The sequence below is a fragment of the Peromyscus maniculatus genome, chromosome 16, assembly GCF_049852395.1.
Source record: "Peromyscus maniculatus bairdii isolate BWxNUB_F1_BW_parent chromosome 16, HU_Pman_BW_mat_3.1, whole genome shotgun sequence".
NCBI classification, from domain to species: Eukaryota; Metazoa; Chordata; class Mammalia; order Rodentia; family Cricetidae; genus Peromyscus; species Peromyscus maniculatus.
Genome location: NC_134867.1, coordinates 45,774,422 through 45,791,455, shown reverse-complemented (window position 1 = coordinate 45,791,455; position 17,034 = coordinate 45,774,422). Strand labels below are relative to the sequence as shown.

Here is a 17,034-nt window from a genome sequence, read left to right as displayed (position 1 = left end):
TGCCTTTTTCTTTCTGAAAGTTAGACATCTTTTCCCTCCCAAAGATCCTGTTTTGCTGGCAATTTAAATACCACAAAGTGCAACTGTGTGGTTATTTCACCTACTGGATTTCCTGAGAGAAAAGGACCATCATGGACTTTCCCAGTACCTCATACCTCTGTCATGTAGCAGATGATCAATGGACATATCCGTCCACTGAACATGTACATATATACATATATGAGAGACAAATTTCTCTTCCCAAATAGATAAACCTCATGACTTGGGGTTCTTACCAACAGCTTTCTTGTATGATATAGACAATAAACTAGAAAAGGTGAACTGAAAACTCTTGAAAATGGCAGACAGGATTCAGAGACAACTTGGACAGAAAGAAGGGCTGTTTCAAAGATATCACAAACCAGTGCTAAGAAGGAAGGTGAGTCGCCACTTCCGGAACTCAACCTGTTGAGGGCTGATCTGTATAATCAGTGTCCTCTGGAGCAAGATGACTGATATAACCAACAGTCAGATCTGCATAGCGATGTTGGGTGTAAACATCTCAGTGAATGTGAGTTTCCGGTCTTTACTTAAGTTTCTCTTTCTCTAGGGTTCTGTCAGGGTTTAGAGATAAGCTAAGTAATAAGAAATACAGGGGATCACACCCCAAGTGTCATCTCAGCCTGGCAATGGTTTGAGGCAAGTGGGTAAAACAAACTTCACATCCTTTACGTGGAAATAAGTCCGAGTTATAATCAAGCTAGCAAACTGCTCATCTCCACAGAGTCTACCTTGCAGTCTTAAAATACGACTCCATTTCAGCCTCCATTTCGGCTTGGGATGTGGCAGTACTTGCCAGCCAAATCAGCATTTTTGCTCTGGCCTGCGGAAGTGAACGTGGAAGCTCCAGGTAACTGGGCCGAAGGAAGTGTCACAGGCACAAGCCTAAGAGATGGAAAATCTGCTAGTAGTTCAAAACACCGTCTCAGGCAGGTGGATAAGAGTAAGAAATGCCATCCTCTGTATACACATGGATGCGGCCCGCTGTCGATAGGCTATGCATGTCGAAAGTGTTTTTTAGTAGTGGGCCTGCACTTACTCCACTTTGCATACGGTCTCAAGCAGTGCACCTAACGACAGGCAGTCAGCACTTGTCAGGACTGCCATGGAGTGTGGGGACAGACAGGAGCCGGCACATCATCAGAGACTCTGCTAGCAATCTGACATTTTTCAAAACCACAGTAACTTCAGCTAATAGGACATAAGGCCTGTTCTTTCTTAAATGTCCATGTGTTTAAGACAGTTTGTTCCTGAAGGTAGCCAGATGACAGATGAATGGATGCAGGGATGACTAGATAAATGGGTAGATGATAGAGAGATGATATGTGATAGATGGATAAATAGGTAGGCAGACATATGATAGATTGATGGACTAATGGACTAATTGATGATAGATGGATAGCAGCTAGATATTGAACTCAGAATGATATTTAAGCTTAAAAAGTTCACTGAATGGTGCTTGCCTTCATTACTTGCTTTCTTATTTTGCACCAGCACCCACTTACACTCGAAAATGCCTATGTACCGCACAATCCAGGATGCTGTAATTAGCTTTCTAACGCTGATTTTATATTAAGGCACGTAAATAACATGGGGGAGGTGAAATGCTAGGCTCCTTTCCATTAGTGTCTTAAAATAACAGTCTTAAGCAGTCTCAGGCTGACAGACATTTGCTCCAAAAGCACACTGAAGTCGGAGACGGGCATTCTCTATTGAACAATGCAGCCAGGGGCTCATTAGGGCTTGTGGGAAGCACTGGGGATGCTTTTATGAATGTAGGACCTTCAGCTTCGGTGGCGAGCTCCTCAAAGACATCTGCAGCACATGAAAAGTTTTAATGAGTGAAAGACCAATGCAGGAACAGGAGCGAAGTAAGAACTACGCCTCCATAAAAGGACCTGCGGGTTTTAATGAATGCAAGGCCACTCAAACTTTCAGTCCTCGAGTAAATCAAATCTACTTTCACATAAATGTCTTTTGTTTAATCACCTCACACCGGTACTGGGTCTGAAAGCCCTGCCACCACGAATTTTAATTGGTGAGCATAGAGGTTTAATGACTGCAATATTCTGTAATAAACTCAACCTCGGCTTGAACACCACATTTTAAAATACACTGTTGGGTTAGCTTGCATTTTGTTTAGGGATTTTTTTCCATCTACTTTTGCGATCAAAAATAGTTTGCTGTGTGGCTTTCTCAGACTGTCCTTGCCCGATTTTAGAATGAACTGAAATGTGTTTTGTTATTTTCAGTAACGCGAGATATTTGTCAAAGATGAGCGTTTGGGCCAGAACTGCGTCCCAAGCCTCCAATTCATATCTTTAAATTCCTTGGATGTGACTGTATTTGGAGATAACTCCCTTAAAGAGATGATCAAATTAAATGATACCATTAGGGTGAGCTCCAATTCAGTCTGACTGATATACTTACAATCGTATTTGTAGTCAAAAGAGACGCTAGGGATGAACACGTGAAGGAAATACCACAGGTGGGTACTGCCATTTACCAACCAGGGAAAGCGATCTTAGAAGAAAATTCTCCCGTCAACACGGTTATCACAGACCACCTAACTTCAGGTCTGTGAGAAAATAAATCTCTGCTATGTAAGCCACACAGTTTGTGGTTTATACTATGGTTGTGCCAGCAAACTACCACAGTTAAAACTGTGTTCCTTAAATGCGGAGGTAAATTTATTAGTAACAATTTCTAACTGCTGAGACATTTTGATCCTGGATTCAGATTAGTTATAGTTAAGGTTTCACAAGTTTTAAAAAATTTCCTCTCACACCAGTTTAAGCAAGTTAGAATTATTTTTTTTCACTTTGAAACACATAATTTTTCCTGCTTTGAAGGATATATCAACTTGTTTATAACATCCTCTTATGTTTTTAAGTCAGTTTTTGAGAACTTCACACTCGAGTACTGTATCTACATTTCTAGCCTCCTTCTCCTCACCTTCACCTCCGTCCTTACCCTCCTACTCCCTCCAAAATTCATAATCTCTGATTGTTACACAAGATTCTCTGTCTGTCTCTCTCTCTCTCTTACACACACACACACACACACACACACACACACACACACAAGCACACACAGAGGTACTGAGTCTATTTCTTGTTCTTTGTACATATTTAGGGCCGATCACCTGAGGTTGGATAACCTATCAGGGGCTCATTCCTGAAGAAAACGGATTCTCTTTTGTAGCCAGTGGCTGCTGCCTGTAGCTCTTCATCTATGGATGAGCTTGGGAACTTTTCCCCCATGTCAACTGGTACCGTCGTTATGCAGGTAGGTCTTCTTTCGGCAGTCGTATGGATGGGAGAGCATGAGTGCAGCTTCCTGGTCATGTCTCAAGCAGGTGTCCCCTGGTCCTACAATCTGTCTACCCCTCTTCCAAGATTTTCCCTGAGCCTAAGGTGTTGGGGATCTGTTGTCGCTGTAGATGTATTGTTTGGGGTTGGGCATCACACTTACTGAGCCAGTCATTGTGGTTTACATGGTTTAAAAGTGGGCAGGACTATCAATTGTTTTTCTCTCTTGGGAGCTTGCATAGTACCTTCCAATACTATGAGAGCTGGTCTTCAGGGAATAGGGTTCCAGGACAATTCCAGCTCAGTTCCTCCAAGTTCTGTGTCAGAAATGTGCAGTATCTTCAGCAATACAGTTTTATCTTCAAGTTTTTGGTGTCATCCAAGGGCAATGGTAGTAGTCTACATTTGGAAGTCTCTTGGAATCCCCTGGCCAACAGCCTGAAGGGGGAGGGGAGTTTCCATACCTGGAATCAGGCTTTGTTACTTAGTCTATGGCTCTTGGGGGAGCATTATTACCTTGTGTGGCATAACTCTATTTAAATTATATATTGTATGTTATATATGTATATATATATATACACATGTGCATATGTGTGTGTATATATATGTATATGTATATATCTAGTAAGCTTATAAAATGTTTCCTATGGCCTTTTAAAATATCCTTAGTGTTATTTATCTCTCTTTCTTCCCCTTCTGTTGATCCCTCAACTTTGATGAGATTTCCCTATCTGGATACAAAAAACAAAACAACGACAACAACAACAAAAACCTTGGAATAAATGGTTCCATTTTCTAAAAGGAAAGTATCCTAAAATACGTGAAAACAACTGAGTCACTAGTTTAATGAGGTCTACTGCTTCCAGGTTATAACTTTCAGCATGTGTAGATACATTTATTTCTATGAACAATATTACTAAGTATCAATATACAGCTAGGAATATCTTTCCAAATTTGTCAGTGCCCAAACCCTTCTAGATTGGGATCCTGTAACTCTATCCACATACAGGATCAATTATCTTAAGTACAAAAAATCTTCACAAAATGGTTCTCTGCCAGTAACATTTAGAATCTGTGCTGGGTGCAGGACCAAATTTTCCTTTCAGTGACACTTCAGGGTCTCCTTGGGGTTAGAGGAAAGGCTATGTGGGATTGCAGTTCAGGGGTAGAGGGCTTGCCTCACATGCATGAGGCTCTGGGTTTCCACCACAGCACCAGAAACAAATGCACTGTACTAACAAAACTCTCCTTCTCTTCCAGTGCCTCATTAGTTCATCGAAAAAGTCCATTAAAAAGCATCAGAGAGGGTTTTGTTCCAACTAACTCCTTATATAATCTTTTAATCTAGTCTTCCTTGAGAACTACATGCGCCGTTAGGTACAATTGTTGCTTTATAAATTACAACCATAAACACTTGGATAGTGTGGAGAGATTAATTAAAGGTAACATCAGTTTGCATTATTAATATAAACTTGGGACAATTTTGTCAAACATCTCCTTTTGATTCTACGGACAGAAACAAGTTGTGGGCTGATCTGTGTGATCTGACATAGTCTATACATGTGTCGAAGATGTCAGTATCATATTTCACTGCTCCAAATGAAAGCATGATGGTTTCTTAGAGAAACAAAATGAAGTCTCAAATGATATAGAACAGGACTGAGCTTGTTATAACTCATTTGCACCCTCTCTCTCTCTCTTTCTCTTGCTCTCTCTCGTTTTGCCAAGTAGGTTGATTTAAACTTTAGCATAATCATCCTGCCTTTCCTTCATGGCAAATAGATGATTGTCTTCACACAGATGATGTGAACCAGGAGCAGCAATTAGCTGAACTCGCTAGCTCATTACCATCAGGAAGAGAAGTGACTCAACAATAACAAAAAAACTTAATTGCTCAGATAAAAACTTCTCTTCCATTTAATATGATGCAGAAGGCCGGGGTCTCATCCAAACACATGATAATGTGTTGCCAAGATTTATGTCCTGTTTTAAAGAAGAAACACAAATAGGTCTTTGCCATAATGTACTAGTGGGGGCCTTAGCTCAAAATCTGCTGCTGCTGGACCCATCCACTTCCAGTTTCCACATTCAACACAATGTGGATTCTAAGCCGAGTTTAATCTGAAACAGAAATTACCTAAGAAGTCTTATTCTTCCTTGTCCTTTTGGGAGCTATGGGGGATAAAATCATTCACTAAGTTAATTCACTCCCCAATGTTTTTGAACACCTATTAAATGGCTCATCAGTGGTAACTATGGAATACCCCCATCTTCCTGCAACTTCTTTTAGGGTCTTCTTTAGTCTTGTTAGGTCATGGTGTTCTCAGGATGACTCCTTCATACTTGTGCCTGTTCCCTGAGCATCCAGGCCTCATGAACTACCCTTTGGTGTGAGACCTCCATCACTCTTCCTGAATCTACCTCCTCTACTCTATTAATCCTCTACTCCACTAACAGCCACTCTTGTTTCCTAATTTTGGTGTGTGGTCCTTGTCCTGTCTCGTACCTCAATGTCTACTTTGAAATGAGATTTAAGCCTTGGCCAAGATGACATTCCCCCAAGCACTGGAGGTCAGCTCCCAATCCCACCCAAGGAGCTGAGATCCTGCTCTCCAAACAGACCTGCTTCCCACAGTGACCTCTCTGCTGAGTTGCCAACATTTCCCCTTTCTCACGCTACAGATGTGGTGGAGACTCAGCTGCACCCATCTCCCAGTCTCTGGGGCCTCCAGGGTGCACAGTTCCAATGTCAGCTTTGAGTCCTGCCATGAATGACTGTAACAATGAAATATTCCAGTATTTTCCCCAGTTTGGTTAAAACAGACAAGTCCATAGAAGCAGGGCTCCTTTGTCTAGGAAAGACAAAGCAGGCTTCCGACATTTCCAGAAGGCTGGGATCAGTCACATTCTCTCCTCCCTATCTCCTAACCTTACCTTTCTTTGTGTGTTGGAGCTCTATGTCACTAGGTTCCTTTTATTACATGACCAAGTCCCAAAGAAGCATTTTCTGTCCCCACCTCAGCTATTCCTCTGACCCCAGACTGACCCCTCCCCATGTCAGCAATGATGAAGAGGGTAAATTCCTGAGTCTCTCAGTTACTGGACCAACTTGCTCATTTCCTACACAAGCATGATAAAAATAATAATAGTAAACTAATGTTTGTTGAACAATTTTGTCAAATACAACACATCACCCTGATCTCCTAAGATCTTCAAGGCTGAAAAAGCTCTGCCTAAAATTGTCTCATGGTTGCCTGAACGTGAAGGCCACATCTTCTAGCGATATGATGCCTCACTCAGGTTAGGTGCTGTTTCGTATACTCTTCATCTTTTTTTTCTCCCTCCAAGGCTGAGGCTACCAGATCTTTCCTTGAAAATTTGGTCCCCTGAGCATCTGGCACTTGCTCTTTCTACATAAGACAGGAGCCCAGGATGTCTTGTTCAGTACTATGAGATCCTACATAAAGACACTTTTCCTTCCATCTCTGTTCATATAAGGCTCTCTAGCTTTCCATTCCTCATTCACAGGAGCTCTCGATAAGTGGCTCTGATTAACGGTCAACGTCTATATTGAAAGCAAGAGCAAAGGACACTTCTCCCAGAAGGCAGTGATTGGCCAGAGTTGCTTGGTAGCTCAGATGATTATCTGAGTATCGGTGGCAGCAGGCATTTCTGCAAGACAGCCCTGTGCAGTGTGACAGCCGCTGTCATGAGCTAACTCATTACTTAGTGAAAAAAAAAAAAGAGTCAATTGTCTCAATTCACGGGGCTAGAATAATTGTGGAAGAATGTTCTTTGTCACCACAGTATGACAGTGGGGGCTTCTGCTGTAGGAAGGACTCAGAACTCAAAAGGACCAGGGAGACAGGCCCCCTCAGGACAATAGCCAGGCAATGAGTGAAAGAGCCTGAGCCACCATTTCTAAGTCCATTATCTTATCAAGATATCCCATGTGCCAGATCTCAGATAATATAGAGAAGAAGATCAAGTAGACACATTCTCTACTCAGACACCTCAGAATCACTGGAGTCCTTTGCATAAACTCTGCATACTTGCCTCCTCTGGATATGATGCCCGTCCCCTACTGTTATACTTCAAGAATTTTTTAGTCCATCAATAAATGATGGTTTATATCTTGCATGTGTTAAGCAAATATACTCCCAGGCAAATGTCTTTGGGTGGTAAATCAACCAAACTGAGCTGAGACTATTAGCTGGGTAATATCTGCACTAAACACTTTAGCTCTCTTGGTATTTAGAATAATCTGCCTTCCACTGACTATAGAGTTTACTGCTCTGTTGTCCACAATTCCAGTACTTGTCCTTTAAAGATCTCTGTTTGTAGGTTCTTGCCGAGGTCCTTGCTTTTTGTGATTAAGCAAACTATAAGCATGCCACTGAGTCACTTGAAACTTTAGGATCAAGCCAGAGATTGTAAGCCAATTTTCCACCAACCACAAAAGTGAGAAAAGGATGTTTTTTTTTTCTTTTTGCTGTAGATGGTTCTGTACAGATGACTGCCTGAAGATTGCTGGCAGCGGGCATTTCTGTAATACAGCCCTGTGTGATATGACAAGTGCTTTCATTAACTAAATCACTGCATAGCAAAAAGAAAAAAAAAAGATTTGATCTTCTCAATTCACAGTGATGGAAGCATCATGGAAGAATGTTCTTTATTGCTCCCATGCGTTAGCAGCAGTGAAGTCATGAGTATCTAAGTGGTCCATTTCCTGGCTATGACAGCAAGGAGAGTTGTCACATAATTGCATTCAATGACAGGAACAGAAACCTAACTCACTTCTAAATTCTCTGTGAAGTCTTCATATCCAAAATAGAAGGACTCAGTATGGTGGGTTTTTTTTCTAATTAAAGTATGTGAATGTTGACTGCATGTTCTAAGTGCATCAGAATTTGAAACTAAATTCTATTCACGAAAGCTATTATTTATATATCTTTATGCTTAAATTCTTGGAGGACCTTCCTCTGTTAAAAGAACTGAACCCTTCAATAAAATCCTGCCAAGATTTCCTAAGTCCTTTCTACCATTGTCAAATTCTTATTTACAAAGAATTTGAGAGAAATAAAATACTTCCATTTATCTAAATAGTGTGCGAGCTAAGGAGACAGACATCTCAGTAGGTAAAGCACCTGCTGTGGAAGAACTACTTGAGCTCACCTCCCGAGCACACATATATAGTCAGATGTGATGTGTGTACCTTACATACAGAAACAGGAGACTTCCTGGGACTCGGGCCCATCAATCCAATCAATGAGTGGCTTTAGGCAGAGTGAGAGACCTTGCCTCAAAACTTGGGTGGAGAGCAAGAGTTGACCCCAGGCCTCCACACATGCAGGCATAGGAGAGTGAATACCAGACACTTGCATGAATGCAAAAATTATAAAAGAAAATAAGTAAAATGCTAAATACTGCCATATTTGACAGGCAATTTTTTATCTGGCTCCTAGGCCCTGAGATTATATCATGAGCACATTCTCACGGCAATAAAACTTCATACATAAGAACAATACTGCACATGTTTTATCATTTGCCTGTTCTGTTCCCTCTTCTGAGGGATGAAGATTGTGTCTAAGTGTTGTTTTCCTGATGTAAATAACATTATAATGAATATCACTATGTCTCCATATCTGATCACTTCCTTAAGAATAGAAACAAAATTAGTAAATAAAAGTAAAGGTGCCATCTATCTATCTATACATATATATATATATACACACACACACACGAAGTATCCAAATTCTCTTTTAGGTATCAGTCATTGAATCAAGCTATCCATTTTTCCTCTTGATATTGGTTATCCTAGGGTTGTCCAAGCCTGGCCATTGGATTTCTATTTCTGTTTTTTTTTTATTTGCTTCTAATTTTTATTTATGAGCTCAGCTCATGCTCAGATGAGCACTATGTGGGGATAGCATGAAGCTAAAGCTGAGATTACATTTCCAAAAAGGGTTTGCTCTAGATCTTTCTAGGTACACTATGATGTTCTAACTGAGGACTACTTTTAAAAAGCTTATATTAAGTTGATATTTAAAACATAAAGTTATACCTATTAATAAGGTATCATGTAATGTGTGTGCCCATTGCATGAAGTTTAACTCAGCGAACCGTATGTCTCTCCTCAAACATTTACCATTAGAACAACTTTTAAGTTGTTAGCTGGACTTGCCTTTGTAAAGATAGACAGGCCAGATGAACTCTATCTCCGAAATTGGGGAGGTGGCTCAATGTGTAAAGTAATTGCTGAACTAACAGGCAGGAAGAGCAGAGGCAGCATCCTCAGCACCAGCATAAAGTCAGGTTTGTTATCAGCTTTGAACCCAGGCAATAGAGACAAACAGATCCCAGGAGCTCATGAACCAGCCAATCTAGCCAGGTTCAGTGAGAGACCCTGCCTCAAAAAACAAAGTGGAGAGCAATATTGACCTCGGACCTCCACAAATACACACATGGGCACATGCATCTGCAGACACAGTACACATGCACTTACACACACACACACACACACACACACACACACACACACACACACACACACACTCCAGTCTCAGGTCTGCTTGAAGTTGATCCAAGACTATAAATTCTTATTAGAATGTGATTTTCTATTCACAAACCAGGAGAAAACAACTACGTGTCCTATTTCTTTTAATATCAGGTTTTGTTTTGTTTCTAGCTTTGCCTTTTATTGAAAATCTAGACTTTTGTCTGGGAATTATGTGACACAGTGAGGTAGAGGTACCAAGACCAATGCCCAGGATGCTTATTTATACTTGCCATCCCAACAAATAAACCAAGACAGATTGAATTCATCTACTGGGGCCTCAATGGTCTTGGTAAGGGTGACTTGTTGTAAGCATTTTCATATATCTGGACCAATTCGGGGGATTTACAGAGTCACTATCATAGTTAACTGAGGGGATATCAGATGCTTCATGTCATGGAAATGGAAACAGAGAGCATCACCCCAAACCTGGAGATATTTACAGACACCCGGGTTTGGGCCATGGCTTCATTGTCTGCTGTTCACCCTGGTATCCACTTCCCCCAAAGAATCTTTCACAGTTCTGGAAATTTCCACAAACCATTTTAAAAAGAAGTAACCATTTCTGACCCTGCGATTTGTATGAAGGTTCTTGCAGAAAATCTATTCTACAATACTGCCGGAAGCTCCCCGCTGGCCTCTAGAGCCCTTGTCTTGTCACGATTCTCCCTCCTCACAATTTTCAGCATCGATCATTCTGAGTCACCTCAGTGTTTACGTGGGTGACTCATCCTTGATGATCTACATCTCCATGTTCTTTGAGCCCCCACACTGTGGGCCCTCTCTTCACAGACAGAGGCACCTGAACGCCTTGAATGCATCATGCCCGCTCTGGCACCACACGCTTTTGTGTTCCTAATTTTCTGATTCAGTCCCCTCTGACGTGTCCAGACTCACAGCTTCTCCACCCACGCACCAAGACCTCTGGGCTCCTTTTCTTCCACCCCCGTCGCCATGCAGGGTCCCTGCCTCCCTCTCCACGGCCACTCCCCTGTCCTGCGGCCCCTCGACTTCATTTGTCCAAGAGGAAACCCAAACTCTAAGGATCTGAGAGGCTACCGTTTCCACACCTGCCCAGGGGCTGCTGGAAAAAGTTCACACATGGCCAAGGGAGCCCTTGTCACCCCAAATCCTGTAACTAGTGGCTATAAGCCACTTTTAAACATCTGCCAGTCATGCCCTCTTTTATTGTGCAACACCTGGGCCTCTTTTCATAGTCCATCACAGGAGAAAACATCTTTCCACCTCACGGAAGACATCAGCACCAGAGGAGGCCATCTTTTGGCCTTCTCTTACCACGTGCCAATCCAGTCCCAGCCTTTTAAGATGGTGTTTAAGAATCCCCATTTATTTCTTTGGCCAGGATGCAGACCAAGACTCCTGCTAGTGAATGGAATACAACCAATGTGATTATGTGGGCCTGGGGAGGTGGCCTAGTAGGTAAAGCACCCTCCACACGAGAATGAGGGTGTGAACTTGACTCCCCAGCACCCATGTGGGAACCAGGAGTGGTGGTGCATGCCAACGATCCTAGTTGGGGGGTGGGGGGAGGCAGAAGCAGGAAGATCTTTGGGCCTTGCTGGTCAGCCAGTCCAGGCAAATCAGTGAGCTCCAGGTTTACTGCGATTCAGTCTCAAAAAGTAAGGTAGATTAAGAAAGCAAAAGTGATTAAGAAAGTAAAAGTAAAGTGATTAAGAAAGACATGTCATCAACCTAAGCTCTCCCTATACATATGCACCTGTGCATGCACACATGTGCACACAGAACCACGTACAGCGTGATCAAGGACCACCTTGGAGATAAGGTAGCCAGTGGATCATGACTTCCATCTTGCCTGTGCTTGCTTGCTTTTCCTTCTGTCCGAGAGAGAAGCTGGCTGCCATGCTGTGCATCGCCCCGTGGAGAGAGAGAGGCCCACAGAGCAAGAAGCAGGGTGGTCAAACAGCTGCTGGTGAGGAGCTGCGGTTCTCAGGCCAACAACTCACAGAGGACAGGAGCCGGCCAACAACTACGTGAGTGCGCTTGGAAACAGGGCCTCCCGGTCCAGCCAGCAATGACTGAGGTCCTGGCAGAGACCTTGATTGCAATCTGGGAGCCACGCTGAGCCTGAGAACCCACCTACAATGTTCCTGGACTCTTGACCCACAGAAACCATAAGTGGTTTTTTAAGCAGTTACATTTGGGGGTCATTTGTCACATGACAGCGGCAAAGGAACAGACACACCTATGTCTGGTTTCCATGAGAAGGGCCTTCCCTCCATCCCACCACCTGTGGGAAAAGCCCCTTCCCTTCTCCTGTTCCCATGATTTCCGCTGCTGGTAGATGACACGTACCGGAGATCTTGCTGAACTTCTGGACTCCGTATGACTTTTCATCATGCACACCCAATGCCTCTTTCCTCTTACTCCTCAGCCTACAGAATCTGCTATGTGAGGATAGATCCATGCTGGCCTGCCTCCGCGATGGTCACTCTGTTCTTACCAGCATCTTTGAACAAAGGTAGCCCTTGACGACCACAGTGAATAGATGGGTCATAAATGAATGTGTACATTCCCCCCTCCCATGGAGTCTCACAAAATGTCCCTGGCAGTATGAAGATTACCTCACTAACCTGTTCTGAACATGTATATTTAAATATGCAAGTCTGCTTTACAACTATACACATAACAGAATAATTTATATATATATTTTTTTGCTAGATCTGGTTTTTCCTTTCACGGTTTTGCTTTCTACTGCAAGTTGTGGGACACACATGTAATCCTAGCACTTGGGAACCTAAGACAGGAGAATCTAAATTTGAGGCCAGCCTTGGGCTATATAGTGAGGCGGGTGGAGTGAGTGGGGGGGGGGGGGGGAGACAACGACTATTCTCTGCAAATGAAAATATTTCTCTCCTTAGCTAAAACCTCACTGAGCCCTTTTCCGGCAGTTTTTAAAAGCATAATGTGACCACTGGAGCAGTCACTCTTGTCAACATGGTTAGGTCTGGAGTCAACATGTATTCATTCTATCACTTTGTTCCTCTTACAAACCCTGACGAATACAGACACCTTTCCCTCTTGGAGGAAACCAGCCTTACTTACCAAATTCATGGTCCAGCCTGGATTTCTGACCCTATGTTCTTCCACAGCCTATGTTCTTGTGACACGCATGACCTAGGCATCATTGCATGCCACTCTGCTCCGACGCCTCCCGCAAAGAAAATCTTAGTGTAACTATTTCCACTCTTAAGCTCCAGGCTCCCTTTCCTCTCTGGGAAAAGCGAAGGAATGAGTAACGTCATCAAGAGTCAACTTGTACCAGCTTCTCCAAAGAGAAGAGGCAAAACAGGAGGGCTGGCCGTGAAAAGCACTGACTGCTAAGTTTGGCTCTGACTTCTCTGCCCAAGACCTGGAGGATGGTATACCTGGGAAGCCATCCCCTGCTGCCATGGAGCCCAGGCAGTGGACTTTGACCAGACTTAGGTTAATTGAGAAAAGCATGGAATGTCACATTACACAACAATGTCTATACCCACGCTTCCCTCACCATCCCACTCAGTCCTTTGTTTTTAATTGTCTTTGAACTTCAGCTGGGGCTGGGGGGGGGGCTTCATAGGGGAGCCACACATGTGCTCTCCCTGTATCTCCTCTCCTCTCTCTCCCTCCCAGGCCATGCTTATCAGATTCATCTGACTGAAACATAGTTTTATGGCGATCACCAAATACCTTCTGCTGTTCTCCTCTAAGCGGTGGCTGTTCTGATGGACAGCCTGTGGTTCGAGGCCATTCCAATGCGTCTGTTTGGCATCTTCATTTCTCTGTGATTCCAATCAAACTTAAAGCTGCCCTTGGTCCTATCATCTTAACACCTCTACTCAGCTCAGCTTTCCCTGAACTCATGTAAAAAGAAGCAACCTGTAACTGCTGTACCTGTAACCCCAGTGTTGGGAGGCAGAGATGGGGATATCCAAGGAGTTCATTGATCAGTCAACCTAGCATAGCAACACCGAGAGCTTCTGGTTCCATAAGAGACCCTGTCTCAAGACAATACAGTTGAGAGCGGTAGAAGAAGACGCCCAATGTCTTCCTCTGGCCTTCACATGTGTGTGCACAGGTACATACTTCCAAACACTCACAGTTCTGCGCCACATATACACCACACCACGCCCACCACTCACACATCTAAAGTAAAAAAATATAATAAACAAATCAATGACATTCTCCTGGCCTCATGCTAGCAGACTGTTCATTCAAAGACACCGATTTCCCAACTGTGAGTTCCGAGGAAGGGCCATGTTGTCAACCTGTTTGTGCCTTGCCCTCTTCCTGGCACAGGGGTGCCTACACAGAACACACAACAGAGGAGAGCCAGCTAAATCATTCCTCACCGAGAAGATTCACCATTACAAAGACCAGCGTCTAAGTGAACAGCATGAGGTCATGAGAACGTAACCTACTTATTTGTTTAGGTACAGTTTTTACTTTCTACATATGAGTGTTGTGTGTGATGTGGCATGTATAGATACGGTGCACGGTGCACGCAGGTTCTTAAAATCAGAATTCTAGTATCAAAACCCAGCTTTACAGACCAACTGCTCAAAAAAAAAAAGTTACCAATCTCACAAAGGGAAATGGCAAATTCAGAAAGCTACCCTTGGGGGAACACAGACATGCCTCTGGTACCCACAGTTTGGCTTTCTGCTTGTGTGCCACAGAGTTTTAAAGAGCTTGTATCTGCCATATAAGCTTTATTTAACATAGAATTTTTTGTTTTCAAGTAAGTTTTAGCTTACGTTACAAACAGCAAATCTTGTCTCTCGACGGAAAGAGGTTTTGAACTGAAAAGCTGAACATACAGACAAGTTTCTAATTGGGACCAGGTACGTGGTGATCAACATAATACTCAATAAACATCAATCAATGAGAAGCTTGAGAAACTTTTGGTTTTAGTACACATTTAAGTTTAGTTTCTATTTTTTTTTTCAATGGGTAGGTTTAGCAAACGCGCGTTTTCAGGAACAGAAAATCTTGTGATTTGCAAAATACGTCATCTAGAAAAAACGTGAGAAGAAAGACCTTCCAAGGCAATGTCCCCGAGAGCAGAATTTTACACAGCAGCCCCCTGTCCTGGCCGCCCCCCTGGGCGTTATATAACTCAAAGGTAATTAAGAAACTCAGCCTTGGACTGTAAATCCCATCCCACAAAGACTAATCCAGCGTGAAGACATGAAGTGCGCAGATGCTCTACGTTCCCAGCCAAAATAAAGACCGCAGCCTTGGGATATATACATCTGCACTAATCCTGCCGGACATCAATTTAGAGGGATTCGGTTTAGCCAAGGACATTGGCTTTCTCTGACATATCTCCTTCCAGAAAAGCGATTATGCTGTGCTGGCTGAACACAGCAACTCTAAACGTTTCTAAAAACTTTCTTTTAAACATTTGTTCACAGACTGGAACATAGACTATCCGCCGCCCCCCCCCCCCCCCCGCCCCACTCTAAATTGAAAACAAATGTCCACTTAGTGAGACTTAATGTACTTAAGAATCAATTGTCTTCTGAAAACAGTTTATCCCAAGAGGGAAAGAATTTTTATTTAACAAAACAGTCCAATCATGGTTTTAATAGATTGGAGGATAAATAAACACTAAGTCGTTAAAAAACAAGAATTAATGTAAGAGTTCTTCTTAAAGGCTATAGTACTTGACAAGAGAGAAATGCCCCGCAACCATTTGGTTCTTCTGTTTTCGGTAGAGACTATTCAGCACCAACAAGTTGCTGGCTTTCCCTTTTATCTGTGTGACCACTGCGCCATCTGGTGCCTAAAGTTCAAACAGCAGCAGGGTAGGTAGGGGTTTGTTTGTTTGTTTGTTTGTTTTGTCTTGTTTTTTTTTTCCTCTCTCCACTTTTAATCATTTTTAACAACTTGAAAACTTTTTTTTGAAAACAGTTTATCACGGTGTACATAAAGAAGGGAATCATCTGTGCACAAACTTCCGGCATGTGGCATTTCTAAGGACTCTAGAAAGCTCAGACGTGGTACTAAAAAGATCATATACTATAGATAAAACAGTTAGAAAAACCACAGGTAGAGAGAAATAAGCTGAATTGTTATTATTGGTGTGTGTGTGTGTGTGTGTGTGTGTGTGTGTGTGTGTGTGTGTGTGTGTGTGTGTGCTTGCGCGCGCAAGCGCACTGATCATAAAGTTCAACAGTTGGGTAGAGTGGCTGATCAGCAAGCTCCAGGGATCCCCCTGCCTCCTCCTCTGCATCCCCAGCGTTACAGGAGTGCCCTGCCACATTTTGTTTTTAAATATGAATTTTAGGGGATCAAACCCAGGCCTTCATGCTTGTGCGGCAATCACCTCTCCAACGGCGCTTCTTCCCCAGGCCTTAACCAAGTTATTTTGAGAGGAATTCTGTAAATGTGACTTTGAAGACGTCTCATTGAACCACAAGTAATACTTAGAAATTGGGACACTCTTAGACTATTTAGACAGACAAGTTTGGGAAAGTCATTAGCAGTTAAAACGTTAAACTCATAAAATAGGAAAATATCCTTAGTGAAATCACCTATTTGCTGAACAGGTTTTCAGAACAGTTAGCTATTTGTCTAGTTAGAGTTCCTAGAGATACTCCGACTGGATACTGTGCCATAATTGCCTGTCAGGGAAGGGTTAAATTGAATCTGGAAACTACATCCAGCCATTCTAGACAGATAAAAATCTAGGCAAATCTCACAGGTCTCTATTAGAACCATTATTTTTCGCTCTTATTTTAAAGAGTGTTTGTGCTATTCTTTTTGAATATATATATTGGATATATTGGGACAGTTGCATGGTCTTTGGGGGCTTTCTTATGTCCTACTCCAGCGTGGGTCTTATATCGCTTAAAAAAACATTCACCCCAGAAAAGAAGCACTGCTTTTTTTCTACCACCAGAGAGAGGAAAGAAAGAGATTTTCACATAAAGCACTGAAATTTTCAAGATATCCTGGAGACTCATTTTGTCTGATAAACAACTGATAAACAACTCACCTTACAGAAAATTCAAACAATCAGATAGAAAAATAAACGTAGCTACAATTTTTAAATCTAAGTGAACCCTGGGTACTAGAATTTCCTTGCTAAAGGAAACTGCTTTA

At 42.5% G+C, this 17,034-nt stretch overlaps 1 protein-coding gene across 8 annotated transcripts in view; it reads right to left on the bottom strand.

Annotated features, from left to right (window-relative positions):
• Positions 1 to 17,034, bottom strand: part of Phactr2 (phosphatase and actin regulator 2) — a 270,721-nt gene that overhangs the window by 206,236 nt on the left and 47,451 nt on the right. The window contains exon 1 of one of the 8 annotated variants that reach the window (XM_076552730.1): positions 12,241 to 12,387. The exons of 6 other annotated variants lie outside the window; for them this stretch is intronic. In XM_076552730.1, coding sequence (XP_076408845.1) covers positions 12,241 to 12,352 — 112 coding nt within the window. In that variant the 5' untranslated portion in view covers positions 12,353 to 12,387. Of the gene's footprint in view, positions 1 to 12,240; positions 12,388 to 17,034 lie in introns of those variants that run through there. One more of the 8 variants, XM_076552731.1, reaches the window with a different exon arrangement.